Source organism: Toxotes jaculatrix, chromosome 12 (genome assembly GCF_017976425.1).
Source record: "Toxotes jaculatrix isolate fToxJac2 chromosome 12, fToxJac2.pri, whole genome shotgun sequence".
NCBI lineage: Eukaryota > Metazoa > Chordata > Actinopteri > Toxotidae > Toxotes > Toxotes jaculatrix.
In genome coordinates this window covers 25,480,288-25,506,984 of record NC_054405.1, presented here as the reverse complement: position 1 = coordinate 25,506,984, position 26,697 = coordinate 25,480,288, and the positions used below count along the sequence as shown (strand labels likewise).

The 26,697-nt window shown below is 46.1% G+C and overlaps 1 protein-coding gene across 1 annotated transcript in view; it reads left to right on the top strand.

Moving 5' to 3' along the window:
- Positions 1–26,516, top strand: part of wwc1 (WW and C2 domain containing 1) — a 36,483-nt gene extending 9,967 nt beyond the window's left edge. The window contains exons 2-22 of the mRNA XM_041051220.1: positions 396–505; positions 823–1,026; positions 1,606–1,682; positions 1,899–1,978; positions 5,249–5,378; positions 9,438–9,584; positions 9,987–10,057; positions 10,194–10,439; positions 12,823–12,912; positions 14,252–14,934; positions 17,379–17,496; positions 17,705–17,875; positions 18,336–18,528; positions 18,753–18,893; positions 19,194–19,243; positions 19,654–19,849; positions 20,354–20,524; positions 20,603–20,695; positions 21,400–21,630; positions 21,766–21,884; positions 22,069–26,516. Coding sequence (XP_040907154.1) covers positions 396–505; positions 823–1,026; positions 1,606–1,682; positions 1,899–1,978; positions 5,249–5,378; positions 9,438–9,584; positions 9,987–10,057; positions 10,194–10,439; positions 12,823–12,912; positions 14,252–14,934; positions 17,379–17,496; positions 17,705–17,875; positions 18,336–18,528; positions 18,753–18,893; positions 19,194–19,243; positions 19,654–19,849; positions 20,354–20,524; positions 20,603–20,695; positions 21,400–21,630; positions 21,766–21,884; positions 22,069–22,135 — 3,388 coding nt within the window. The 3' untranslated portion in view covers positions 22,136–26,516. The remainder of the gene's footprint in view (positions 1–395; positions 506–822; positions 1,027–1,605; positions 1,683–1,898; positions 1,979–5,248; positions 5,379–9,437; positions 9,585–9,986; positions 10,058–10,193; positions 10,440–12,822; positions 12,913–14,251; positions 14,935–17,378; positions 17,497–17,704; positions 17,876–18,335; positions 18,529–18,752; positions 18,894–19,193; positions 19,244–19,653; positions 19,850–20,353; positions 20,525–20,602; positions 20,696–21,399; positions 21,631–21,765; positions 21,885–22,068) is intronic.
- The last annotated feature ends 181 nt before the right edge of the window (positions 26,517–26,697 follow it).

Here is a 26,697-nt window from a genome sequence, read left to right as displayed (position 1 = left end):
GTTGGCTAATGTTTACTCGATTCGCTTTGCTTAAAGCATAAATGCCATTAATTGACAGTTGTTTGAACACTACAGAGCAGCTTATTGTGTGAACAGCAGCAGCCAGGGGCTAACATGTGACAGCAGTGTGGTATGAAATATGTAAAAAGCTGGTTTAGCATCTCCATTAATCATGTGTCGTACACTTTGCACTACATACTTCACCTATTAAACCTAATTTACATTCAGTCAGAAGTTAGTTCAGTTAGTTTATCCTCAGGGTTACACACACATGCACACACACACACACACACACACACACACACACACACACATGCACGCACACACGCACACACACACGCTCACACACAGCGGATTCTGTTTCTGAATCGGTTTTCTGGTTCTGTTTTCTTCAGGCAGACGAAGCCTCTGACGTTTGCTGACTGTATCGGGGATGAGCTGCCGGTCGGCTGGGAGGAGGCGTACGACCCCGTCATCGGAGCTTATTATGTCGACCACAACACCAGTGAGTTCGCTGTCTGCTGTTCTTCCTGCGTGCTGTGCGCCGTAACTGCGAGGATGACCCTGGAACTTTAATCAGCAGACTTTTTAAAAAAAGAAAGCAGAGTGATAAGTCGGATGACTCCTGTGCCTCAGCTCAGATACATGCTGAGTTATGAGATACAGCAGTAGATACACTGATGGATTTAAACTGCATCAAAATGCTGTCAGTCTGACTGTAATATAAAATGTCAGACACACAAACAAGCACATTAGGGGCTTTCTGCTAAAATCATACCAGATTGAAATCCTTCTCTTCCTCCTCTGCTTCTTTTCCTCCAGAGAGCACCCAGCTGGAGGACCCGCGCGCTCAGTGGCAGCGGGAGCAGGAGGCCATGCTGCGGGACTACCTGGCCGTGGCCCGGGATGCCCTCAGTGCCCAGAAGGAGATCTACCAGGTGAAGGAGCAGAGGCTCCGCCTGGCGCAGCAGGAGTACCGGCAGCTCAACGACGCGTGGAGGGACAAGTCGACGTCGCAGACCAGTCGTGAGTACTGTGGAGAGTTTTTGGAAGAGAGAACTGGGAGCAGAGCTAGGAAACAGCTCATCATGTGGAGGAGAAAGCATGAGGATGGGATAATTAGTGGCAGCAGTGTTGTGGCACCTTCAGGTTTGCTGAATTTCGTGTCAGTGAGCGAGGGTGAAGGGCTTTGACAGCGCTGACCTCTGAGGGAAGAAATGCTTTGGAGGTCGTCGGTGCTGCATCCTTTTGTCAGACACACTCTCAGAGAGCTGTCGTTTACATTGACCTGTGATCCCTCTTGGTTTTTTCAGAAACGTACAGGAGAGAAAAAGGATCCTTGACATTACAGAGGGTGAAGCTTTCTCTTTTGTTGCGCTGTAATTTTTTCTCTTGAGCCTTGACAGGAAATAACACCTTGATATTTCTCTTCAGTTTAACACAGATTTCCCCACAGTGTCTTCAGCTGAGGGTTCTGCCTCTCTCCTCTGCCATCCCTTCCTGCTCTAACACAAAAACAGCTGTGAAATAATCCGAAGGAGAAAATGACACAAGGGGCAGTTTTTAACTCCTCTTTTTTCTCCCCTCATCTTTACTTTTCTGCAGTGAATTCTAGATCCTCCTCCTCCAGCAAGTACGACCCAGAGATCCTGAAAGCAGAAATAGCCACAGCCAAAAGTCGGGTAAGAGCCGCTCCTTCCTGTTTCAGCCACACAGCTCACCATTGTTTTCATCACAGATTAATCACTATTGTCTGTTAATGAATTAGTCATTGAGTGAATAAAATGTTGGAAGTGGAAACTTGCTCGTTGCAGATTCGCAGGGTTTGTTGTAACAGAAATATAAAATATCTTCAGCCGTGTCCTTTAAACCCTGACAGTTTCCTCTCTGTGCCGCAGGTGAACAAGCTGAAGCGGGACCTGGCCTGTATGAAGCAGGAGCTGCAATACAAAGAACAAGGCTTTGAGACACTCAAAGAGTAAGTGGTGCACAAACACCAATGCCCTTCCCCCAGAGTCCAGCTGCTTCACCTGTCTGTGTCCAGGTTCACGTGTGCTCTCATATTCACTTCTGGAAGCTCTCCAGTGCAGCCTCCTCCACCTTGAATCTTTGCTTGCAGGCGCATTGACAGGTGTATTTGTTGACACTCGACTGTGGGATTCGACCCTCGTGCTTTAGGCTGGAACCAGCCCTCCTGATTTAATTTGATGAGCAAAGGAAGACAGTCAGAGTCTGACTTGAATAACAAGTGTAAGTGCGACCTTCCCTCAGTCTGTGCAGTTTAACCATCTGCCTGCAAAACATCCTCGACTTAAGTTCACTACTGAAAAAACTGTGAAGTGTGTGATGGAGAGAGTTGTTAGAGAAGTTCCTCGGCCACCTCCTAAAGGTTAATGTGGTAAAGTTTTATATTTCTGTATTAGGAATTAGCTTTTTGAAGATGTGAGTAAAATATTCCGCTCAGAGTCAGAACAAGGACATCCCATCAGCGCGACTCGTCGGCCTCTCTGCGGAGCCGTCAGACGTCACAGCTGAGCTCCGACCACGACTTTTACAAAATCTCATGTTTTCACCGTCCAGATTCGTGCACGCTGGAGTCGTGCACAGGAGTGTGGTGTGCGGCTGCTGAACTGACACGACATGTGCTGAGGAGGGAATTACATATTTCCATCATTAGCAGATAAGGATAAGGTGTAATCAGGAAAGTACGTCAGTCGTAATATTGAGTGTTTATAAAATTAACGCCTTTTCTTTACAAGTCTTTGCTCTTATCTTTGATTTGTCTTATCCTTATCGTTTATCGATGACACGATCACTCAGGCATTACAGGAACAGTGCTGTGCAGTAGGGATGCAGGCGCTGAGACTCCCTCTGCTGTTGCCCTTGTTGGAATTTGCCCCGTTTCGCAGCATGTGGTCTGAAACCAACACGTTAAAGTGAAAATGTCGCTTGACCCGATGCAGGTTATTCAGAGACCTGAGAGCAGTAAACTGCTGCTTATCGCGTCAGTTATTGCCTCAGCATTATCACATTCCGCTCCATCATTAAACACTAACACCTCTATAAAGGCACCAATGGAACAACAGCTCAGGAATGTGGGTTTGAGAGGAAACACCCCGTCTACCTGACCTACTTCTACACATCAGAATACGAAGTGGGCTCCTCTGAAGGCGTAGCGGGGATCAGCGGCCGTCAGTCGGGAATCCTGATTCCCTCCATTTTTTTTTTTTTTTCTCTTGTTGGCGATTTTGTTTTTGAGATTCAGCACACTGGAACGCCGACATGCCGATGTGCCGTCGATGTTGAATTGAACAGGAATGTCCGGCCTGTTTGTCTTGCCCCACGCGGCACAGTGAGAGTGTGAGGAGGATTAAAGAGTAGCTGAGGCAGAGCGGCTGGACGGCATTCCTCCGTGACTTTCCTCTCCTGTTACAGTCATCACACCAATTCAACAACCAATCGCTGTTTGCAGAAATACGAACGGGCTCAGGCTGGAATGCAGCCACACACTCAGCCCCTGATAAGATTTCACCGAACACAGAGCGCAGAGCGTTTCCTCGTGTTTTCTGATGTGGCAAAGTTATACACGGTGGGACAAAAGTATGTGGACACCTCTCTACACACAGCATACTACTACGGCTGCTTTGGGTCTCTGTCTGTTGATGTTCCAATGTTTTAGACCAGTGGTCCCAAACCTGTGGGTCGAGACCCACACAAAGGCCCCTTTATATGAATCAGTGGGGTCACAGTGATTATAGGAAGGCACAAAAAAAGAAAACCTGCGACACAAACAAATGCTGTTCTTTTCAGGTGTTCCTTTAATATTTTTTCTTCTGAATTACTGTTACTGGGTCATTTAACTGGTAACGACTGGGAGACACATACAGGCAGTGGTGAGGGTTCCTGTTTTCCCAGTTTGATGTGGAAGAATCTCACTGGTCTGCACAGAGTCCTGATCTCAACCCCATCCAAGGCCTTTGTGACGGACCCAGTTTTATGGAAGAGCAATACGAGAAACATTTTAAGAGACAAATGTTTTTCAGAATACTGTAATCTTATTTCTTTGTTATCAGCCTTTAAAATTCAGTATCAGCGGGGGCTTTAGTGTCCACATACCTTTGGCCATATACTGTACATTAGGCAAGATAACAGCAGGCAAGATAAAGGGCAGCTCCCCCAGCTGTACCTGACAGTCCAATAAAAACTCACATTTAACATGCACAGTATAATGTTTAATTTCAGTGTAGCTTTCATTGGTGTGACAGTGGTTAATGAAATACTTCAGCCTTCATCAGTATCTCACAATCATTTTGATTTTTAAAAAATACCATCGCACCGTTTTCGTTGAGCATAAGTCCGTGTTAGAGAAGAGCTCAGAGAGGATTACAGACTCTCTCCCTCCCTCACTTCCTCATTCTCTCTGTACCTTGTTTTCTCCCTCTGTGTGTCTCTTTCTGTCAGAGCCTCCCCCTCTTCCCTCTCCGAAGAATGTGGAAGGACCTGTTATTCGGATGCATGCATGACTTGCTGATGACAGGGTTTACATAGCTGCTGCTGCCTCTGATGGTTGGTTCCTGCAGCGTCTCCTCTGTCTGTGCTGAGTTTAAGCTTATTCCCTTATTGTCAGTCGGGGAAATTAATCTCTGCATTTTACCCACACCCAGTGAAGTAAACACACACATGCACATGCACTGGAGACGCTGGGGCAGAGATCAGTGCCTTGCTCAGGGGGGACATGTCTCCTACATCACAACACATATCCATTGTGCTTTGTGGTTCGAGGGATCGAACCGGCGACCCTTCGATCTCCGGCCTGTCCGAAGCTGCACTCTTTACTTGCTGTGCCCAGTCTTCCCAGTCTTCCCACAGCTAAAAACAGGCTCAGATGTTTGTTAACTGGAAGTTACAAGTTGAACAAACATTTGAGTTTGTACTCAGTTTACCTTAAAACAACATCTGCTCTGAACGTATTTTACTGGGGAAGGTTTGATGATGCATATTTAAAGTTTAGCGTGGCGCCAGCTGAATGTGCTGCTGTGCCTACAGGAAGTCCAGGTTCTGATGCCCTGGAACATGAGTTTCTGATCTTTGACTCATCAGCGAATGATGCAGTCTGAGAACATTATGGTCGGATGCTTGGCTGAAACTCTGCTGCAGCTCACGTTGTTCTGAATCATCATTCCCCTGTCTCTCTCCCTGCCTCTCTCTGTCTGCCTCCCTGCTCCCTCCTCCTCACCCTGACCTCCAGGATTGACCAGAAGGTGTCCAACAGCCCGTATGGCTACAAGCTGCAGGAGGCGCAGGCCATCCTCAGCGAGGTCCGCTCCATCCGAGACGCCATCAGCTCTGGGGAGAAGGAGAAACAGGAACTCATGCAGGTACAACTGGATTTTTCTTGTAGGAAACAGACAAAAACTCAAGTTATTTCAGTACTGGGGGGCGAGTGATGGGGGGGGGGGGGGGGTATTACTCAGCCTGTGTCATCTGTGTTTGAGGGTCACGTGAGATTTTAACAGGGAGCCTGCTTTATGAACTCACCTGGGAGTTTTAAAGACGCGGCAAAGCTGCTCTGAATTGATTTTTTGGGGATGTGTATGATCCAGTGTTTTTGGAGCTCGACACATAGAAGGATTAAAGTCGGGTTATCTGAGCCTCCGCTGCTTCAGACTTTACCATTCCCGTTGTTTCAGTTTGTCTTTTGTGGATCCTCCACCTGTTTTTTAGAAGAGCAGTAATAAGATGGATGGAGTACCACTTTAAGACCCGACAGCAGCTCTTTTAGTCCAGTTTATAGAATTTATGTCAGTAAAGTACAGTATGAGTCAGACTGAGGTGTTAAAGGAGATTTCACATGTGTAAAAGTGATTGAACCTAATTCAGGGACTGCTGTCATGAAGGATCACAAATTCTTCTGATCCTTCATCTCAATCCTCTAAACCCTGAGCATAAAAAATTAGTTTTTGCGTGTAAAAGCTTAGCGTTGTTTAAAGGCTGCTGGTGCCAGGACGTTGAGTCGATCAGCTCCTTCACAGACAAAAGAAGAAGGAAACACGAGAGAGATAATCCACCGCCTGACACCTGATACCGAGAGCCGCGTGGATCATGTCAGAAATCACAGCAAGCCCTCTTCATCATGTTCTGCTACAGCCACAGATGTATTCTGTGTTTTGTTTTGAAGGGAAAGTTTCACTGGTCCTTCCCTGGTTTAGGCCCTGCCGTGCTGGAGAGCACTTCAGCAGCTTCGTCTTGTCCTTCGGTTGAAGGACAGATTCGGCAGCTGCCAGGTGGCTGTGCCGCTCCACTGTGAGAGATCAGTATATTGCGTTGTGGAGTGTGGATGGAAGGTCGATGCATCACGTCAGTCGACCCAGGAGAAAGGCTTATTGTGTTCTTTAGAATAAAAGGTTGTTCTGTTCCTGAGCTTTTTTGATTGGTTCCTCTGATGGCCAAACGTGACCTGTGTAATTTCCCGTCTGAGACGTATTTAACAGGTTTAAAATGGCCCCTAAATAGAATGAGATGTGCTGAAAACTGGTGGATAACTTACCTCAGGATGAGCACGCAGCAGAGCTTCTCTCATTAAACTGTGAAAGGAGGTGATTTTAGAAGAGGAGAAAGAAAAGAAAATGAAAAGGAGACGAAGGAGCATAAGCAAGGAAAAGGAGGCAGATGGGCATCAGATGACTCTCAGGAGAGAGAGTGTACGCCTGGTAAAACACTTGGCATTATATTGCTGTGAGGAAAAAAAAAGCCAGATGTACTAAAAGAGATTTAGTGAGTCAGAGAAGCTGAGGCTGCAGGGAGGCAGGTGGAGTTTTAGTGTCGTGCCTCAGTCATTGTGATGGCGGCCTGTCGAGCTCACTCTGGAGAGGATGAGGCTGTGTGTTGGAGAGGATCAGTTTGAGGGGAGCTTTTTGGAAAGTGAAAATTTGTCTGACGGCAGCAACATTTTTCAGCTACAACATTTTTCAGGGTTTCATTTCCTTTGTCGCTCACGTGGTGTAAACTCTCAGTGCCTCTGAGCAGGGAGGTGAGGCTGAGTGAGGAGCTGCATCGCAGGCTGTTCGTCTTTGTTTCTGTCAGGTCTGATGTTTCAGGTCACAGGTCGTCTGAGACGCCGTGGATCTGAGTTTGGAGGAGAATGCGAAGGTTGTGGGGCTGTTTATTCCTTAAACTGTCAGATGAGTTCGTCATTAAGTCTCATGTCAGAAAAACGTGCCAGAGCCCGTGGTGACATCTTCATGCGTGTTGACGTGTTCGAGCATCAGTCCAAAACCCAAAGACATTTAATTTACAACAATTTAAAACGGAGAAAAGCAGCAAATCCTCGTATTTCTGAAACTAAAACCAGAGAACGTTCGACATTTTTGTAAACTGATGGAGGAGGTGGTGTCTGTGGGTGGTGACTGGTCTGAACGCAGCATCTTTGGGGGATATGACATCGAGCTGAGCGATATCAGTTTACCGCAGTAACAATCAATAAACGGTATCTGATGAAATACACCTCCACCCTCTAATTTACTCTCTGTTTGTTGTTTGTTCTGTGGTTAAAAACACTTTCTGGTCTCCTCGATGCTGTTTCACTCTCGTCACTATCAAAACAAGTATTTATATGTATAATAAATATACAAGTATTTATTATTTATTCTCCTGCACGCTCACCACACACACACACAGACACACACTCGCTCTGAAGCCTCTGAAGAGTAGCTGCGTCACTCTGCTGGTTTCTGACAGACTCTCCATTTAGCTCTGTTTTTGTTCTGTGTCCTGTTTATGTCTGGTGGAAAATGCTGAGTCGACCTTTGAGATCAGGGAATCTGTAGGTCACCATCGAAATAAAAGGCCTTCGAGGATATTCAAAGTCTTACGAGCATTTACAAAGGTCTGAACTTTGACTAGTTTAAAAATCATATGTGGACCTTAAATTAATTATTAGTGAATTACTTATTTTTAATTGGGTAATCAATCCATCCTTCCTCCATATCCATCCAGGTTCTGGTCTCTGTCTCTGTCCTTTATTGTGTGTGACAGCATTGCATTTCTGTGTTCATCCATATTTCCAGCATGGCTGCAGTGTGTATTAAAGTTGCATCGCAGGCTGTACGAGTCTGCGGGGATGAGGGGTGCGATGCAGCAACTGCCAAACAACTATTTATTATTTCTAGTTGTTTGTTGATATGTAATAAATCATCATTATAACTTCTCAAGGTTCAACGTCATATGTTACAGTCATTTTCATAAACCTAGCTGCAGAGGTGGGCGCTGCGCGGTGTATTAAACAGATAAATATCAGCACTGTAACAATATTCCGTCACACACCCTCACGCACCACATATCGATTTAGAAACCAGGTCCTATCGTGGAAATCTGGCTGCAGGTTTGTTTGGCTCTCGCTGGTTTGGAAGCAGAGGAAGGAAAGTATGTTCAATAATACATAATCTGCTCTGTGCACTCGCCGCCGCCTCCCTCTCTCTCTCTCCCACCTCTCCCCCCTCCCTCCCCCTTACCATCTGCATCTGACAGCTCAGTCTGTGGCCTGAGTGTGTGTGTGTGTGTGTGTGTGTGAATGTGCTGTATGTATGTATCTGCATGTAAACAGGTCAGTTTCTAAAAATGTTAGTTGGCTGAGTCTGAGTCGCCCTCACTCGTTAAACTTAACGAGCAGCAGCGAGTGCTTGGGAGGGGACGTCGGGTCCAATCACATTTACTAATGCACATGTAACACTGGACCGTGCTGGACTGTCCCTTAAATGTAGAACGTGCGGCTTCACTCTGAAACTATCAAAGAGAGTGAAGTGGAAAATTCTGTTTCCAAATCTGCAGGCAGCTGAGAGAGAAAGTGCGTCAGCTGAAGCTGTTGTCAAGAGGTTTTTCTTTCCTCAGAGGAGACGTCGGTCCAGTGAGCACAAAGTGTATGAGTTCTGGGTAATGAAAACTTTCAGATGGAAATTTTGGAAAATTTAAACACTTATCTCTGGCTGCCACTTGGCAAAGCTGTTATGTGAAATATCCGTGTGTAGGTTTATACCCAAACCTCAGAGTTCAGAAAGAAACAGAAGGAAAACCTGAGATTTTAAGAGAGAATGAGTCGAGGTGCTGCGCCGTCAGAGTACTGTAACACCGCCGTTATCACGGAGGTGGTGTGTTATTTTTCTGCCCCATCTGAAAAACAAAGATAAGGTGCATTCCACAGTGGGCTTCAAAACGAACCGCAGAGTCATATAAGATATTCATCACGGCTGTAAAGATGAAAATATGTCTGCAGCAGCTTTCACCGCTGCTGCGTCGCTGTAACTCACAGGGAACACGCGGCAAACACAGAGGAGGTGGTCCTTTACATTTCTGTCCCTTCCTCCTCACACAGCGTCTCACATCTTTCTGCTCCGTCCTCACATCGTCTCCAACAGCCATGTTTGTCTGTTCTGTTCATCCAGAAACTGGCTGTGTTGAAAGACAGTTTCCAGCTGGACTCGGGCTCGCAGCAGGAGCTGTGGGGCAGCAGTCCCTCGCTGGCCAGCTCCGAGCTGTCCATCCCTCGCCTCTACTCCGACGCCGGCTCTCAGACCGACATACCGGCTGAGGTGAGTCCCAGTGAGGACCTTAGGACAGGCCGCTCAGAGCCGTGCCTGGGTGTTGGTGGTGTATTGCTGCAGTGGTTATCAACCTTCTATGTTTTTTTAAATACTGAGCATGAAACTGTCCAGAGCTGAAAGTTGGCTCTGAATGCTCCTCAGTCCTGCTGATTTATTCTTTTATATCACCTGATTTTACTGTTTACATGTTTAGGAAATATTTTTTTTTACCAGATGTTTAAGACGAAATTATCACACAACTCAAAGTTTTTTTTTGAAAACCTGTCTTTATACTTATCAGTAGTACAGTGCTGAAATGGACCTCATTTAAATACTTATATGTTCAGTTCAACAGTCGACAACCCAAAGACTCGATTTACAGTGTTAATGTTATTTTGTTTTTCCTTTCAGTTCATAACCAGCACCAACAAACTGGCAGAGAAGGTTCGTCTGAGTCTGAAGTATGAGGAAGCCAAGAGAAGGTAAACATCCCTTTGACTGGACAGTGGAGTGTGTGTGTGCGTGTGTGTGTGTGCGTGTGTGTGTGTGCGTGTGCGTGTGTGTGTGTGTGTGTGTATATTTCTGTCCTGAACATTCACTCTCTCCTCGCTCTCGCAGGATCGCCACCATCGAGGTGCAGATTGCCAAACTGGACAGCGAGGCGTGGCCGGGGCTGCTGGACCCCGAGCGAGATCGCCTCATCCTCATCAACGAGAAGGAGGAGCTGCTGAAGGAGCTGCAGTACGTCAGCCCCCGCCAGCGGCTGGAGCCCAACGACGCAGAGAAGCTGGAGTCTGAGAAGAAACGTCTGGAGAGAGACCTGCAGGCCGCCAGAGACAACCAGAGCAAGGCCCTGACAGAGAGGTGAGGAGGGGGCGGAGCCTCTGGGCCCCCACAATATACGTTTATTAAACATAATACACTTTGGATCATTTAACAGCTAATAAGAATCAAAATGTGTGTGTGTGTGTGTGTGTGTGTGTGTGTGTGTGTGTGTGTGTGTCTGACCTTTTGTTTCTGACCTTCAGACGTCAAATCTCCCTGATTATTATTAAGAGTTAGAGATGAACATGACAGTCTGCCTCTCCTCTGTGTCCTCCTCTTCTCTGTGTCCTCCTCTCCTCTGTCCTCCTCTTCTCTGTGTCCTCCTCTCCTCTGTCTCCTCCTCTCCCCTGTGTCCTCCTCTCCTCTGTGTCCTCCTCTCCTCTGTCTCCTCCTCTCCTCTGTGTCCTCCTCTCTCCTCCTCTCCCCTGTGTCCTCCTCCCCTCTCTCCTCCTCTCCTCTTTGTCCTCCTCTCCTCTTTGTCCTCCTCTCCTCTTTGTCCTCCTCTCCTGTTTTTTCCTCTCCTCTGTGTCCTCCTATCCTCTCTCCTCCTCTCCCCTGTGTCCTCCTCCCCTCTCTCCTCCTCTCCTCTGTGTCCTCCTCCCCTCTCTCCTCCTCTCCTCTGTGTCCTCCTCTCCTCCTCTCCTCTGTCTTCCTCTCCTCTGTGTCCTCCTCTCCCCTCTCTCCTCCTCTCCTCTGTGTCCTCCTCTCCTCTGTCTCCTCCTCTCCCCTGTGTCCTCCTCTCCTGTGTCCTCCACTCGACAGGTACTGAGTTACCTGCCAGCTCACTGTCTGAGCCTGACGTGGAGCGAACACCTTGACTGTTAATGTAAAAGAAGACTTATCAGTCTGTTGGTGTCTCTTAAATTAATGTGCGGACACCACCAAAGAGTGACTCAGCAAATTAACAAAGCAACAGACGAAGTTTCTTCTCTGTTGTTTTGCCAACTCAGAATTAGCATTGTTTAACTACAGCCACCTGCTTAGACTTTCACTCTCTGCAGCTTGTTAAGACATTAGTAATTATGCAACTCACGATTAAAGTCAGTGAAAACGGGACTTTGTTCTCTCTGCTCCGCCTCTCCTGATTCCTCCACCTTCTTCTTTTGTTTTCTCCTCCTCGATCTTTTCCTACAGAGCAGCGTGCAGCAAACCAGAACTGCCATGATCTCTCCCTCTCCTCCTCTCTCCTCCTTTCTCCTCCTCCCCCCCCTCTCCCCCCTCCTCCCCCTCTCTAACAGGGCTCTTGTTGTTCTGTGTTCAGGTCAGACTCTACCTGAGCTCCGTCTCTCTTTGTGTCTTGTCTCCTGTTCCTGTAACCTGAGAGGCTGCAGAGCCTGGTCACAAAAGGAGCCCCTTGTAGTCCACCTATGCAGTGTTCACCCACTGACACAACAAATATGCACACACACAGACACACACACACACACACACACACACACACACACACACACACACACACACACACTTGTATTCAGTGTCTGCAGCTTCTGAAAATGTCAAATTCACTAACTTTGGAAAACCAGGATCCTTGAGCCCCAAAAAAGTCTGTAATTCTTTGTTTTTAAAGGCTCTACACACCCACGCAGATGTTTACAGCTGTTCTGGCCAATAAGATCTCTGCTCAGGTTGAAGTTGGTCTGAGCTTTGCTGTAAATTATGTGACGTCATAATGAGACTGACAGAGGGGGCATTAATCAGTCCTAAGACCTGTGACAGTACAATGAGGCCCTACCTGCCCCAGACTGGGTCAGCTCGCCAGTGAAGACATCCAGTCACCAGAAGTGCTGGGAATCATTAAATACCCGTTTATTTTTCATTTAACGAAAGAAAATTCAAAAGTAAATTCAGTCTAAGCAGCAGCCGAGAACTTTGCCTAAATACAAAACATGGTGAAACTGCTAAAACCTTCATTCAAATCAGGATCTCAGAGAACAAAGAAACACAACTGTCTGTTCTACAGACAGATTCCAGTCAGTTTGAAATAATGAGGAGACAGGAAACACCTTCACAAAGCCAAGTTAACACACACACACACACACACACACTCCAGCAGCTTTCTGTGACCTGATCCCTCTTTGGCTTGGTTTCCACTCGAACATGGATCATATTAACAGCAGTTAGTGGACGGGTTTCCTCCAAACAAAGCTCATACAAACAGGTGACACCGCTGTCACCTGAACACAAAGCAGCGGCTCACAATGCCCAAACACGTCGTTGCCGCCGCCGCCGCCGCCGTGGCATATTTGTTAACTTTCTTTCAAGTGCTCACACCTCCAGTGTTGGCAGAGACGGAGGATAATGTTCAGTGTCTCTTTTGTTTTCCTGAATGTGAACTCGTGTTTAGCGGAGCGACTAAATGAAGAAGCTCAGTTTGGAAATTTGTTAACCAATTTATTTATTTATTTTTTTTTAATCATCTTAGGCTGCGACTTCACTGCAAAAGGAACAAACTGGTCAGAGAGCTGGAGGAGATGGTGCGACTGGCAACATCACTACACACTCAACTCAAAAGGTTTGTTCGTCTCATCTGTGCTGTTTCTGTCCCAAAGGATAATTTTTCATCAGGGTCACAGAACAACACGAGCAGTCGCCGACGGCGGTTACGAACCTGCAGCTTAGTCACACGGCGAGTGGAGAAATGATCACCTCAGCTCTCAGCTGTGATCATCCATTACAGTCAACAGGTGATTTCACGTGGCCTGCTGTGACTTGGAAGGTCACGTGACTGACAGAGACGGACGAAGGCGTCAGTAGGTCATTTGTCAGTCGCGCTGTCTCGTCTTCTTCTGTGGGAAGGAAAAACTTTGGCTCAGGTTTTAGTTTTGCGAGTGATTATGAGAGAAACGAAGAGCGTGAAGACGCCGGCCTCCTTCCAAACTGTGACATTATACCTTTAACAAAGAGTCGTGGAAACAAATTTAATGATTCCTTCAGTACAAGTTACTGATTTTTGTATTGCAGTTGTCTGGAACAGAATCTGGAACTGGTCACGTGAATCTTTAATTCCAGAAATGATTAGTTTTACTTTCTATGCTGCTTCACAGGAATCAATGTGTTTCATTTCCATTGAATTAAGTGCACTCTTGTTCATTCTGTTTTGTTTATTTTTATTTAGCCAGTTATTTCAGTCATCACTTGTTCAGTCCTACAGTCGTTCTCCATCAGAGGATTCATTGAGAGAGGTTCTGAGGTGAAGGGCAGACGGAGAAATGTGGCGCAGTTAAAGTATTTAACTCTTAATGACCAAACGTTTGCTAAAGATGGAAACCATTTTGTCCTCCTCAGTCTCCTGACTTCAGTAATGATCTGTTTCAGAAAATCCTCAGGAGTGACATTTTTGTGAGATGACGCAAGGCGGCTGTAAGAGCCGCACGTTTCAGAATTGTTTAATGTTTCATGGCGCTGGTTTTTAAGTTCAGCTGAGTTAATCTGAACTGGTGGCGTGAACAGCGTCAGTCCTCCTCCTCCATCTCCTCCTCAGGCGAGTTCCTCTCTCTCTCTCTCTCTCTCTCTCTCTCTCTCTCTCTCTCTCTGTTTCTGTCAACGTTTAGCAGAAACCTGAAATGACTTCATCGTTTTTAATTGGTGAATCCATCCATCAACTTTTGATTCTTATTCAGGTCCAGGTCATGTTATTTAAATTGATTATATTATTAGAAATTATTGTTATATACTGTTGGAAATTACTGAGAAAATATGACATAAAAATAATAAATTATTTACAGACGTATTGTCCCTGCTGGTTTACCATCATACTCTGGGATCTGGGATCATTAGATATATTTTAATAAATGGTTGATGAGTCGTGGCACATCCTAAATCTCTTTGTTTCTCCCTCCCTTCCCCTCCAGCCTGTCAGCCAGCACCCTGTCATGCTCCTCTGGCAGCAGTCGAGGCTCTCTGACGTCCAGCCGTGGCTCTCTGGCCACCACCTCCAGCCTCGGCTCCACCTCCTCCCTCAGCTTCACCGAAATCTACCTGGAGCAGCCGGAGCTGGCTGACCCGGACTTCCAGAACAAGCTGGACAGCCTCCTGCAGGAGGGGGGCCAGGGCGGCTACCGCCCCTCCAGCTCCATCACCACCATCCACGAACACGAAGTGGTGACGGGCTGCGGAGGGAGGGACGCTGGGAGGCCTGAGGGCAAAACAGGAGGGGCGGGGGGAGACATGGGGTGCTCTGCTGGAGGAGGTGCGGGAGGAGGAGGTGGTGGTGGGGTGGAGTCTTCCAGGATCCAGGCCCTCAGACTGTCAGAAACCCCTCGCTCCATGAGCTCTTTATCTCCACGGTCGTCTCTGTCCTCGCTGTCTCCGCCGTGCTCGCCGCTGGTCACGGACACTAGTTTCCTGTCTGGGGAGACATTTGCGGGCCAGACGGGGCCCGGCGGATTAGGCCTGGACCTGGAGCTCCACAGCAGGCTAGCCGAACTGGAGCTCAGCCTGGACTCTGAGGACCAGCGGCAGGAAGAGCGCGGGGGCCCAGGTGGGCTGGAGGAGAAGCAGAACCTCAACACCGCTCTGGGCGAGGAGGTCAAAGGTAAACAGGAAGCTTTTATTCCTTTGGTCTCCACACATTCTAACGCATAATCGTCAACAGAGACAGACACAGAGACAGAGAGAGGTCACTTCAGGCAACTCACTCATCATTACACACAGAAACTGCTGAAGACTCAGACCATGGTTATCAACATGCTGCTGTAACAGCCTCCACTCTTCTGGGGAGGGATTCTGTGCGATAGCATTTGATCAAATTTAAATCCAGGATCAAATCCTCTTATTGAATCCAAATCCTTTCCAATTCCTGACCGAATCATTTCAGGAGAACCTGTCAACGCGCAGCATTAGCAGGCTAAAATAACTGCAGCTGAAAGAGGCTCATTAAAGGTCACACCCTTTAAGCAGCACATGAAATGTTCAGTGTCTGAACCATCCAGTTAACTTTGAGCCACTTACATCAAATACTGAAGGTCCCGACTCAACGGTTGATCTGATTAAAATTAAATGAATCATTAGCTGCTGAATTCTATGTTCTGTTGCTCTTTGCTAAAAAAATGCCCGGGTCCAGAATGGCACCAGAACCACCATCAGAGCCCAGCTCCGCTTCTGGTTTCAGGCCACTGTGAACCAAAGGCCCAAAGTACACAGAAGTATGTGGACAGCACATACTTTGGCCTTATGGTGCTGGTTTACTGTGAGAACTGTTCGAACCCCGTGCGCACAGTGAAACACACGACCAAGCCTTCATCCAGCGTCTGTCAGTCGCAGTCAGAAGACACGTGATGCTCCAGATAATAACAGATAATACAATCAAATCTGATTTGTCATTAAATCAGCGAGTGGCTCAGTCTCTTGTCCTCAGAACAATCGTGCCAGAGCTCCACGGCAATAAACCCGTTTCTGCATAATACCTCAGGAGGGCTGCAGGGTAACGGCTCCGCTGATAATCCCAGTTAATAACATGAGAACGATAATCGTGATGAAGCATGTGCAGCTAACGGAGCAGCGGTCAGGTGGTGGGGGTGGGGGGGGGAATGATGTAACACCTCTGTCTCTGTTAAACTAGACGTCACCGAAAACACTCCAACTTTATTGGAATGCAGGATACCAGGAATACTCCTCCTCACTGTGTGTGTGTGTGTGTGTGTGTGTGTGTGTGTGTGTGTGTGTGTGTGTGTGTGTGTGTGTGTGTGTGTGTGTGTGTGTGAAATGTAATACTGTGAGTGAAACCTGATGGCTGGTGGGAGCAGTGAGGAGGTGAAGGTTAGGGAGGTGTTGGATTACAGCTGTGTGTGTGTGTGTGTGTGTGTGTGTGTGTGTACACATCTTTCTGTGGTCACTGTGAGGACAGTTTGGCTGTTTGAGCCCACGTTTGAATTGTTTTTCTGGATGTTTATTTGCGGCTGTGATGACGGCGTCCTCAGTCATGACGTGAGGTGACGTCATCCTTATCCATTAACTCGTAGAGAGACTGAGTGAAAATGAAAATGATTATTTGTTGTGGCTTTAATCAGAATTAAAACGGATACGAAGGTTCAGCTGAAGCTTGAACTGGGCTTTGAGCCCACGGCGGCTGAACGTGACTCGGGTTCGCGTTGCAGCCACGGGTGAAAGGTGGACGAGGTGTCCGGTTTCTGGTTTACTCTCCGTCTCTGCTGCCAGCGCTGGACATGTTATCAGGCTCTCACTGTGGAGGCAGGCGTCCCTGCAGTCCAGTAAGGCTGTGTCCACATCAGCATTAGTACTGCTGGTCAAAGTAATACAGCCTCCTCATTTTATTTCATGAGACCTCTGCGTGGGCTCGGGGGGGGGACGGGTGTCCTGATGCAGAGGGCTGCTGGGAAGAAAATACAGGATCATCCATATAAAATGTGAACATGGTTCGACTGTCGTGACGTCCTCCAACGGCACGCTGCTCTCCTTTAGTTTTAGTATGCACCATTTAGCAGTGAGCTAATTCTACATGGCTTTTATTGCAGCAGTGATGACTATAACAAAATGCTGGACACAGGTCTTCGGGGGGGATGGGGGAGACGGGGGGACGGGGTGGGGGGAGGGTGTCTCCTCCAGCATCTGCCACCTCCACAAAGGCCGAGTCTGAAGCCTGTTTACTCTGCAGACTTTAACAAAGCCCACGTATCCTAATGACATCCCACATCACAGAGCAAACATGTTATATCTGAAGTGTTGACAGAGGATTCAGACATGACTCTGTGTAGGTACAGTTCTCTCTGCCTCTGGTTTATCTCTTTCAACTGTTTAATCTTCTGTTCTCTGCTTTTCATTTGCCTCTGTGGCAGATGTGCTTTCAGTAGATTCATATGAAATGAGATTCAGTAGTTACGTTTAAACTTTGATCAAACATTGGACATGATTGTTGAGGGATTTGTTGACGATCAGAAAAATCTAGAACATCGCAGGGTTTTATCCTTCATTCATTTCCACATATGTCCACCTTGTTTTTCCGTCTTCTGGCGTCTTCAGACTCAGCTCCCCAGCTGCGGGGGACGGGGGCAGGGCCAAAGAAGATTGGCGTGACCTCGGCGGTGTCTGACGAATCCGTGGCTGGTGACAGCGGAGTGTACGAACCCTCAGAGCGCAGGTACGAAGGATTTTAATTCTGTAAGAAACTTGGCAGATATTTCCTTTCTTCTTGGTGAAAATGGTGATAATAACGGAGTTTTCATGTCGGACACTGTTTCTCAGTCGAAAACAGCTTCACAGTGTTTGAAAATAACTCAAGTCTCAGTCAGTTCAGTCTCAGTTTGCATCATATTTTACTAAAGAGTGTGTGTTTGTGTCTCATCCAGGCCGGGCCTCCCTGCAGACCTCCTCCTGGGCTCCTACGAGGAGAGGCTGGCGCTGGGCTGCTCCCAGGTGCAACTCGGCTTCCGCTACGAGTCCAGAGACCAGCGCTTCACCATTTACGTCACGCAGTTGTCCAACTGCAGCGCCCTCTGTTCGCCGGCGGACCAGAAGATGTAAGAGCTCTCAGCATTTGTTAGGTTTCACTTTAAAGGAACAAAAATTTGAAGATAAGAAGAAAAAAAAAGCTGCAGGAAAACAAAGAAACAGGAAGAATAAATGATATATTCAAATCATTAACAAGACACAACACGATCCCATGAAACGCTGTTCAAACAGAGACCAGTCATCGCTTCGCGTGTCTGCGTGGGTGAGACTTCGGGGTAAAGAGGTTGTAGTGTTTACTTATTCCTCAGGCGTGTCTTGTTTGTCGCACGCAAACCGACATGTTCTCTGCCTCTGAACGCTGTTTGTTCATGCAGATGTGGATCTGAACAGGTGCTTTATTTACTCTTCCTCTGTTTACTTTATGAGAAGTGGAGCTGAGGTGAAATAATAACTGGAGACAGTGTGATCAACACAAACAGACACAAACATCATGTGATAAACACGTCTGCCTGCCTGTGTCTCCTGCAGCTACGTGCGTTTGGCGGTGCTGCCCTGCGTGGAGGCCACGCGCTGCCTCTTCCGAACTCGCGGCTCCCTTCCTCAGGACGTCGTGGAGGTCAACGAGGTGTTCGGCATGCAGATATCCCACAATGCACTGCGGCATAAGACCCTGAGGGTTGACATCTGCAACACCAGCAAGTCGGGCCACGAGGAGTGTCTGGTCAGTAGAGTGTGGGAACATTCAGCACTGCTTTGATTTTATTGTTGTTCTGCATCTGACAACACATTAATGGCAATAGTGTCATGTGACTTACACACTCTCGCCGCAGTGCTGACTAACTGGATGAGCTGCTGTCCTCTGAATACGTCTGTCTCCTCTAACTCTGAGACCCAGTCTTATAACACACCTCCATCTTGCCTCTCTGCCCTCCCTCTTCCCTGCAGGCGGGAGCGCAGATCAGTCTGGCTGATGTCGGCTGTTCGGAGGAGAGATGCACCAAGTGGTACAACCTGCTGAGCCGCGCCTTCATGTCCGAGATCAGCAGCAAGGGCAAAGAGAGCAGAGCAGCAGGCGGCTCTGACAGGGTACAGAGCGGGAGACACTGTCACACAGTGGACACTGATACTTTGACTTTCAGAGTGACGTCCAGAGGAGGAAATCAGCTTTAATACAAATACATCATTATTTTAAAATAGTCTAATGAATATACAGTGAACCTGCTGCTGATTGTTACAGTTTGTCTCCGTTAAACCAGAGTTACAGTTCAGAAGCTGATATAAATCTGTGTGCGCGCGTGTGTGTGTGTGTGTGTGTGTGTGTGTGTGTGTGTGTGTGTGTGTGTGTGTGTGTGTGTGTGTGTGTGTGTGTGTGTGTGTGTGTTTCAGACTCGTGTCTCCAGCAGTGACACAGTGGGAGCTCCTGAGGATGATGAGTGGTGAGTGTTTCTCCATTCAGTCAGTGACTAAGAGCATTTACTCAGATACTTGAATACAGTGTTGTGGTGCTTGTAAATTGAGAATTTCCATTTAATACTTAACACTAATATTTCACTACATTTAAAATGAGGACTTCATGTTTAACTTTGCTTTAACTGATCGTTCAGATAAAGATTTTTCCTTTCAAATATATGAAACTGTCTGTTGTGAATACTTTAATTATTTTATACGGAACAAAAGAAACAAGCAGACGCACGATAACTTAATCAGTCACAGTGTGAAGCAGTTAAATGATGATTTAAATCACAGACTATCTGATCGAACATTCAGTGAAGAAGAGTGTGAATCTGAGCAGACGCTCAGCGCCGCCTCACAGCTTTTCACAGCATGGTCCGTCGTTAATTGTCAGGCACGGCGACCCGCTGGAGGCAGATCTGTCTGATGATGAAGAAGGAAATGGCGAGGAGGGAGTGGGAGCTCTGGAGGAAGAGGACGAGTTTTATCCTGACAGCAGCCAATGGGAAGCAGAAGAAGAAGAGGAGGAGGAGGTGGAGGTGGAGAAGGCAACTAAACCCCCTCCGTCAGCAGCAGCGATCACAGAGAAGGTAACTTTTAGTTGTACCTGAAGGTGTATGAAGGTTAATGATGGATTCTGTGGTGTATGTTTCTTCTTCTCTTTGAAAAGTTTGATGTAAAAAACTAAGAAAAGTTTTACCTAAAAGTTGGTGGTGAGCCGGGGGCTCGGAGGTCGGTCCCGTAGACCACCAGCGTTTAACAATCACACGCGGAAAAATCCATCATAACAGAGACACAGAGACAAATCTGAACGCCCACTGGAGCAGGAAATACTCTACAATGCAGTTACTGTTCTCACTTTCTTCTTCCTCTCTCACCTTTTCTGTTTTTTTCTCTTTCATATGGTTAAATTTAAAATGTCCCTCCATCGAGGGACAATTCAGTTGTAAAAACTTCTCTTCATTCTTTTGATAAGTTGATAGAACTTTAACTGTCAGACTGAAGTTGATCTTATTTTCCAGTCGTCTTCAGGTGTCTCCTCCCCTTTTCTTCCCTCACTTTCTCTTTGTTATTGCTCTTTATTCTTCGTCCAGGTGAACAAGGAGACGAGTATGGACGGATTGTCGTCGTCCCACCACTGCTCCGTGGTTCGGCCCAAGGAGCGTCGGCCGGACGTCCACCAGCAGAATCCCTTTATGAGAGGGAACACCATCATCCGGTCCAAGACCTTCTCCCCTGGACCTCAGAGCCAGTACATCTGCAGGGTAACTGAAACGTCGCAGGGAGACAGACACAGACCTTTGTCTCCGTTTCACTGATTCACTCTGTTCTCTCCTTTCCAGATTAACCGCAGCGACAGCGACAGCTCCACCCTGTCCAAGAAGTCTCCGTTCGTCAGAAACGCCTCTGAGAGACGCAGCATGCGCATGAAGAAGGTAGAAGCAGCCGCTGTGTCTCTCGGATCTGATGTTTTCATCTGACGCCATTTTTCTCGTTTCTCTGTGAACGTTTAGTGCTGAGTCTGTTTCCTGATCCTGATCGGTTTGTCTGAGTAAACTCTGAGTGTGTCACAGCTTCAGGTTTGGATTCTGTCCCTCTGTTACCGGCTGTAAATCTCCTTTCATCCTCCTGCTTCCTGAGCTCCTGACAGTTTAATAATGAAGTCAAACCTCCAGGTTTACCGACCACATTAACTGCTCTCTCCGTTCTCCTCAGAGAGACCGAAAGCCTATTTGCATTTTGGCTCTTAAAGTCGTCCGACGACTCTCAGTGAAGTGAATCTTAATATTTAATAACCATCTGAATGTTTAATGCAGCTCTGACATTTGCCAGCTTCGATTAATTTAGAGTCAGTCAGTGAAAATGTTCCTCAGTTTTCCTCCTGGGGCTCGACAGCGGCGCAGAATTCACTTACATACATCAAGTGTTGGTGACAATGTTTGCAAATAAGAGCACAGACGACTTTTAAACCCTTCGTCTGTCACTTTAACGGCGCTCTCAGATTTTCCTGTTACATAAATGTGTAACAGGAAAATCTGGATTCTGGGAAACAATCAGCGGATTAATCGATAATGAGAGTCATCGTTTGTTTTTTACTGTCTGCATCACTTAACCATGTCCTTTCTCTTCCTCTCTTCAGCCTCCTGTGCAGGTTAAAGGTCTGGACGGTCTCCTGCGGACATTCCTGGACCTGGAGCTGGACCTGCAGGTGTCCCGGACTCGGCAGGCCCGGCTGGCGCAGGAGCTTCGGGTGCTGCGGGAGCTGAAGGCCCAGCTGGAGAAGGCGAGGCAGCAGGGCCAGAGAGAGCTGCCCGCCTGGGTCCAAGAGGACGAACGCTTCCGTCTCCTCCTCAAACAGGCTGAGAAACAGGTGAGGGGTCGTGTCAGGACGGATCAGTCCACAGGTGCTCAGGCCTGTGTCTACCTGTGTTTTTACCTCACGGAGGACGCTCTCTGCGTGTTTCTCCCCTGAGCTGATCGTCTCTCTGCTCGTCCTCCTGTTCAGACCCGAGAGGAGCAGCTGCAGGAGAAGCGGGTGGAGAAGATGATGAGAGCAGCAGCCAAGGACGTCCACAAGATCCGAGGCCAGAGCCGCAAAGAGGTCCCTGAGGTCCAGACCTTCAGGTGGGACAAATGTCTCAGAGCAGTTTGAGTTTGAATTGGTCAAAAATTCTCTTTGGTCCCACTTTAGACCTTTGTGGCAAATATCACTTAATTTCTTGACTGAGCTTGTGTGAGTTTGACCCGAGGACAGTCATGTGGCCTTTAGCTGAACCTTCAGTCGTGACCTTTTACTGTGTGATTGCAGAGAGAAGATGGCGTTCTTCACACGAGCAAAGACCAGCATCCCCGACCTGCCGGCTGACAACGTGTAGAGAAGCATTTCAACACCCCCCGCCCCCCCGCTGCCGCCCCTCGCCCCGAGTCTTAACCTGCTGTTCCCACACAAATGAAGCAAAGGTTTGGCGGTGTTATGAAGAATTTAAAATAATAATAATAATAATAATAATGATAATAATAATGATAATAATGTTCAGTAGAAAAAAAAGTCAAAATGGAGAGCTCAGCATTTCTAATGTGGGTAGTGTTCATTTGTGAATTCGCAGCACAGAGCTTTGTTCTTATTCCACTCTCTCCCACTTTGTTTCTGCCGTGGTGTTTCTGTTACTAACAGGCTGTTTATAGGCTTTTAGGTGTTTAAAATCATTCCAGCACAAAGTCACACGGCTGCACACGTGAGCACAAAGAGGTTTGTACTAAAATGACAGAAAGGATTTATGTACATTGGCAGCACAAGATAAAAGCAAACGATGGTACTAGACGAAAATAAGCAACTTGAGCTGGTGATGAAACAAAAAAAAAACAGCTGCTCTTAAGAGATATTTGTTATCGACCTTCAAGTTATGTGTTTTTGAGCATTTTGAAAACTTTATACGCAGAAAAACATACAAGCACACACAGTTTTTTTTTTTTAAACTTTGTTTTTACTGTAATTTCCTCTGCAGACACGAGTCGAAGACTCATGAGACTTGTGAATGTGGATGTGAGAGCTCCTCAGTTCTCTGTCAGAGTCACTGCAGTTTGTGTTGGAAACGGTTTGGACAGTTTACTTAAGTTTAACAGGACGAGACGTGAAGACGAACTTTTATTTCCTTCACCGTCTCCTGAAAGTTAGAATCCTTAAGATCGACACTTTTCCAGCAGCAGTTTACAGAAAGTTGTGAAGTTGGGGAAGAGATTTCTGTCCTTTAAGGCTCGGACAGACATGAGACTCTGCCGACTGACTCATCCACATCAGTAACTATGACAACAAGACTGACGCCCTCTAAATCTGGAGAGCAGACCCAGGACTCCAGTCTGGACCGGTCCTGCCTGGAGTCCTGGGTCCATTCAGACGGAGACGCAGAGTGTGACCTGTGCAGGACAAATGAAATGTGTTGCTGCTCTTTAACTGGTGGAGCTTCATGCTGTTGTCAGTGTTGCTCTTTTCACTTTTTTTCAAACCAGTTTAATGAGTGTTTGCTGCCCCCTGGTGCCCGATGCTACAAGCGTCACTTCCCACTGAACTCCATCATTAAAACGCACCTGCCTTTACCCCCAGTAAACACAGGTGACGTCATATTAATGAGGACGGAGATATTAAGGATTCTAACTTTCATATGTTAAAAAATCAAACACCAACAGAAAGTGTGTTTTTGTGTAAAGTAAGTGGGTGGATCCGCTGCAGCTGCTCCTGTGTGTTCAAAGCACAGGTGTTTGTATAAAAGCATCATCAGCTCGTCCCCTGATTCTTTCACCACGCGAGGACTGAGAGAGGAAAACCCGAGCCTGTCTGTGTTTGACTAACACCAAACGAACTGGATCCGTTTTTACAGCAGGTCTGAGGCCGGACTCGTTTTAAGGTCTAACGTGAAAAGTCGTCATGATCTTCTCTCACCACACACACACACACACACACACACACACACACACACACACACACACACACACACCTGCACACACACTCCTCAAAGTGTAGAACCAGCACTAACACTCAGGTAGTTGATCGGATAGTCTGCACTTTAAGATACTTGAGGTAAAAGTTTTTAAAAAATGGAAAAAAGCGAAACTTGATGTGGGTTTTTTGGAAGTTAAAAACATGAAATCCAGAGACCTTTGCCTCGCGCTGGAATGATCATTGATTGTCGAAGCACTCAAAGATTGTCGAAACACACAGGAAGCGAAGATGAAATGTGTTTTTGATGACTGTGAACTTCTTACTGATTGTATGATTGTTGGAGTGGAAGTGACTAAAAACTCCCCATTATGAGAAAAGCTGGTTCAAATGTTTTCTGCCCTGATGAAAACTACATTCGCTCAGTTTGTATAGTTTGGTTTTTTTCCTCTGTTTCCTCTGAAACTGGATTTTTTTTTGGACACATATCTGAGTCTCCTGTAACTGGACGCTCTGCAGCTGGATCTGTAAACAGCTGAGTCGCTTTAACACGGTGCTCCAGCAACAGGGCTCATATCATCTTCATCATCTGCTTCATCATGATCAGGTCTTTAAATCAATATTATTCTTTCTTAATCTGGATCATCTCTGTGTTATTTCACTCTCGCTGCCTCACTGCAGGAAGGTGTTTGACTGTAGGAGCCAGATGTTTCCCTCAGGAACGCTGCACTGATTCATCAGTGGGTCGGAAACATGAATGAATGATAATGTTGCTCTGTAACTGCTGGATGTGGAAACATCTGTAATATGTCATGTTACAGATGAACCTGTTAAAAACTGGATCTGACATCAGGTTTAGTTTTTTTTTAATCAGCTGTAAAGTTAATAATGAACTTTATGTTCAGATTTTTTCATCCACAGGAGCAAGAAACAGAATCCGTTTGTTTTAATATGAGCTGGAAAGGTTTAGTCCCTCTGTGTTTTTTTTTCTTCCTCTTAAAGTAAATTCAGCGTCCGGCACAAAGAGGGAATCTCCAAAGCTCTTCACCTTTTGCTGGCTCACCGTGTTAAACAGGTGTTTTGGGGACGCTGTGTTACGTCCACCACACGACACAAACGTCATCTTTCCATTCCCGGTGCAGCTGAGGAAAACCAGGCTGCTGCTGCTGCTGCCATTCCAGATGTGTGTCTTATTTTACTGCTTGTTACACAGCATCTCATAAATCAGTCTTTTTTTTTTTTTGTTTGTTTGTTTGTTTTCGTGTGTTTCATCTGTTGCCTTTGGCTTGTTTAAGACCAACAGAGGAATTTGATTTTGACCGATTTGTCTCCAAAAAGTCTCGTTTTCTGAGAAATAAATGCTGTAAATGTTTGAAATTCACGAAAAAAAAGACAGTCTCAACACTTTCAGGTAGCCGTAGGAATATTTTGCACAGATGTCAAGTAAAATAATAAATATCCCACATGATAACACATAATAATCAAACCACACTATGACTCGTACTTTGTACTGAAAAGGAAATGTAAATGATAAAGGTGAAACTTGATGCTGTGAGGACGTCGACACTGAGGCTGCGTTCACGCTGCAGGAGCTAAATGTTCAACAGTTTATTAGACTGTGATCAATACACGATATCAGTCTGAACAGTTACAGATCAATACCAAAGATTTTACACCTCTCCCTCTCCACATTTTCTGTTTGTCTCTGTCAAATAAACACGAAGACACCCAGAAAATAAGAAGAAGAAAAGAAGTGATCGTGTTTGTTATTTGGCCAAAATACAAAACTAAGTTCAGTGAGCAAAAGAAAAGTTGACAGTGTTCAGACTGACGTCGAGCTGCTGCAGAGGAAAGAGTCTCAGAAAAAAGTCTGAGTTCATTCGTTTTTTTTCTGTTTCACAGTGTCGCGTGTGAAACAGAAGGAAACGCCTCGCGGGGTCACATGATCTCCTCCTGCAGTGTGAAAGCAGCGGCGTGCTCTGGCAGGGCCGAGGGTTGTACACTGTGAAATGAATGGAAGCCTGTGGAGCGATGTGTGAAACGTGGAAACTGTCATTACCCTGTTTCTTTTTTTTTTTTAAATGTCTAAACTTCGCCGTCATCTGATCTGAGAGAAGCTGGAACTGTGGAGAAACGTTTGCGTTACTTTTCTAATTGTAAACAGTTTGTTGTTTTTTGTTTTGTTTTCTTCCACTGTAGAGCGAGTAGGAGTAGGACTCTGTGTAGTCTGAGGAGCAGTACTGTCTGTTTTAAAGTCCACTGAACTTTGATCGACCGAATGTCGTTTGACCTTTAAATAAAAAAAAACAAAACACTTGTTTATATATAAACAACATCTGGATGAAGGAATGTAGGTTGTTTTTGTTTTTGTTTTTGTTTTGTTTTGGTTTTTTTGCTGCGAGAATCAGGATCATTCAGAGAAAAAACAAATGCTGTTAGTCACAAGTGATTCTTTTTTTCATCATGTAGGTTGTGATATAAATCTTGTTTGTTTTTTGAAGTTCAACTGCATTTTTTTCCTCGTTTGATTATTATTTTTTTATCCTAATGAATCTGTTTGTACTACGACTGGTGATGAACCTGGTAAACGTGTATGGAGGCGGCTTTGAGAAACATACAGCATGTATTTATTGCACTTTTGTGATTTGGGTGTGCTTTTCCTGTTTTTCGTTTTTATTGCGAGAGTCCCGAAAAGCTGTGAATTTTATTCTCAGACACTGTACTGTCGACCAGAGTTGTAAATATTTCACCAGCACAAAAAAAACAAACGATATGTTTTGTAGTTTCACAACAAATAAAAAAAAAAAAGTTCTTCTCTTCTATTTGGATGTGTTGTTGTGGGTTTTTGTTTCTAATCAAACCCCTTCAGAGTCACATTTACCTGTAAGTATGGATGTGTTGCACATTTGATAATGAAGAAACGTTAACATGAAGATTTTAACATTGTGGTATTTGTGCTTTCATTTAACAGAAGGATCTGAATGTTTTCTGACTTTAAACACT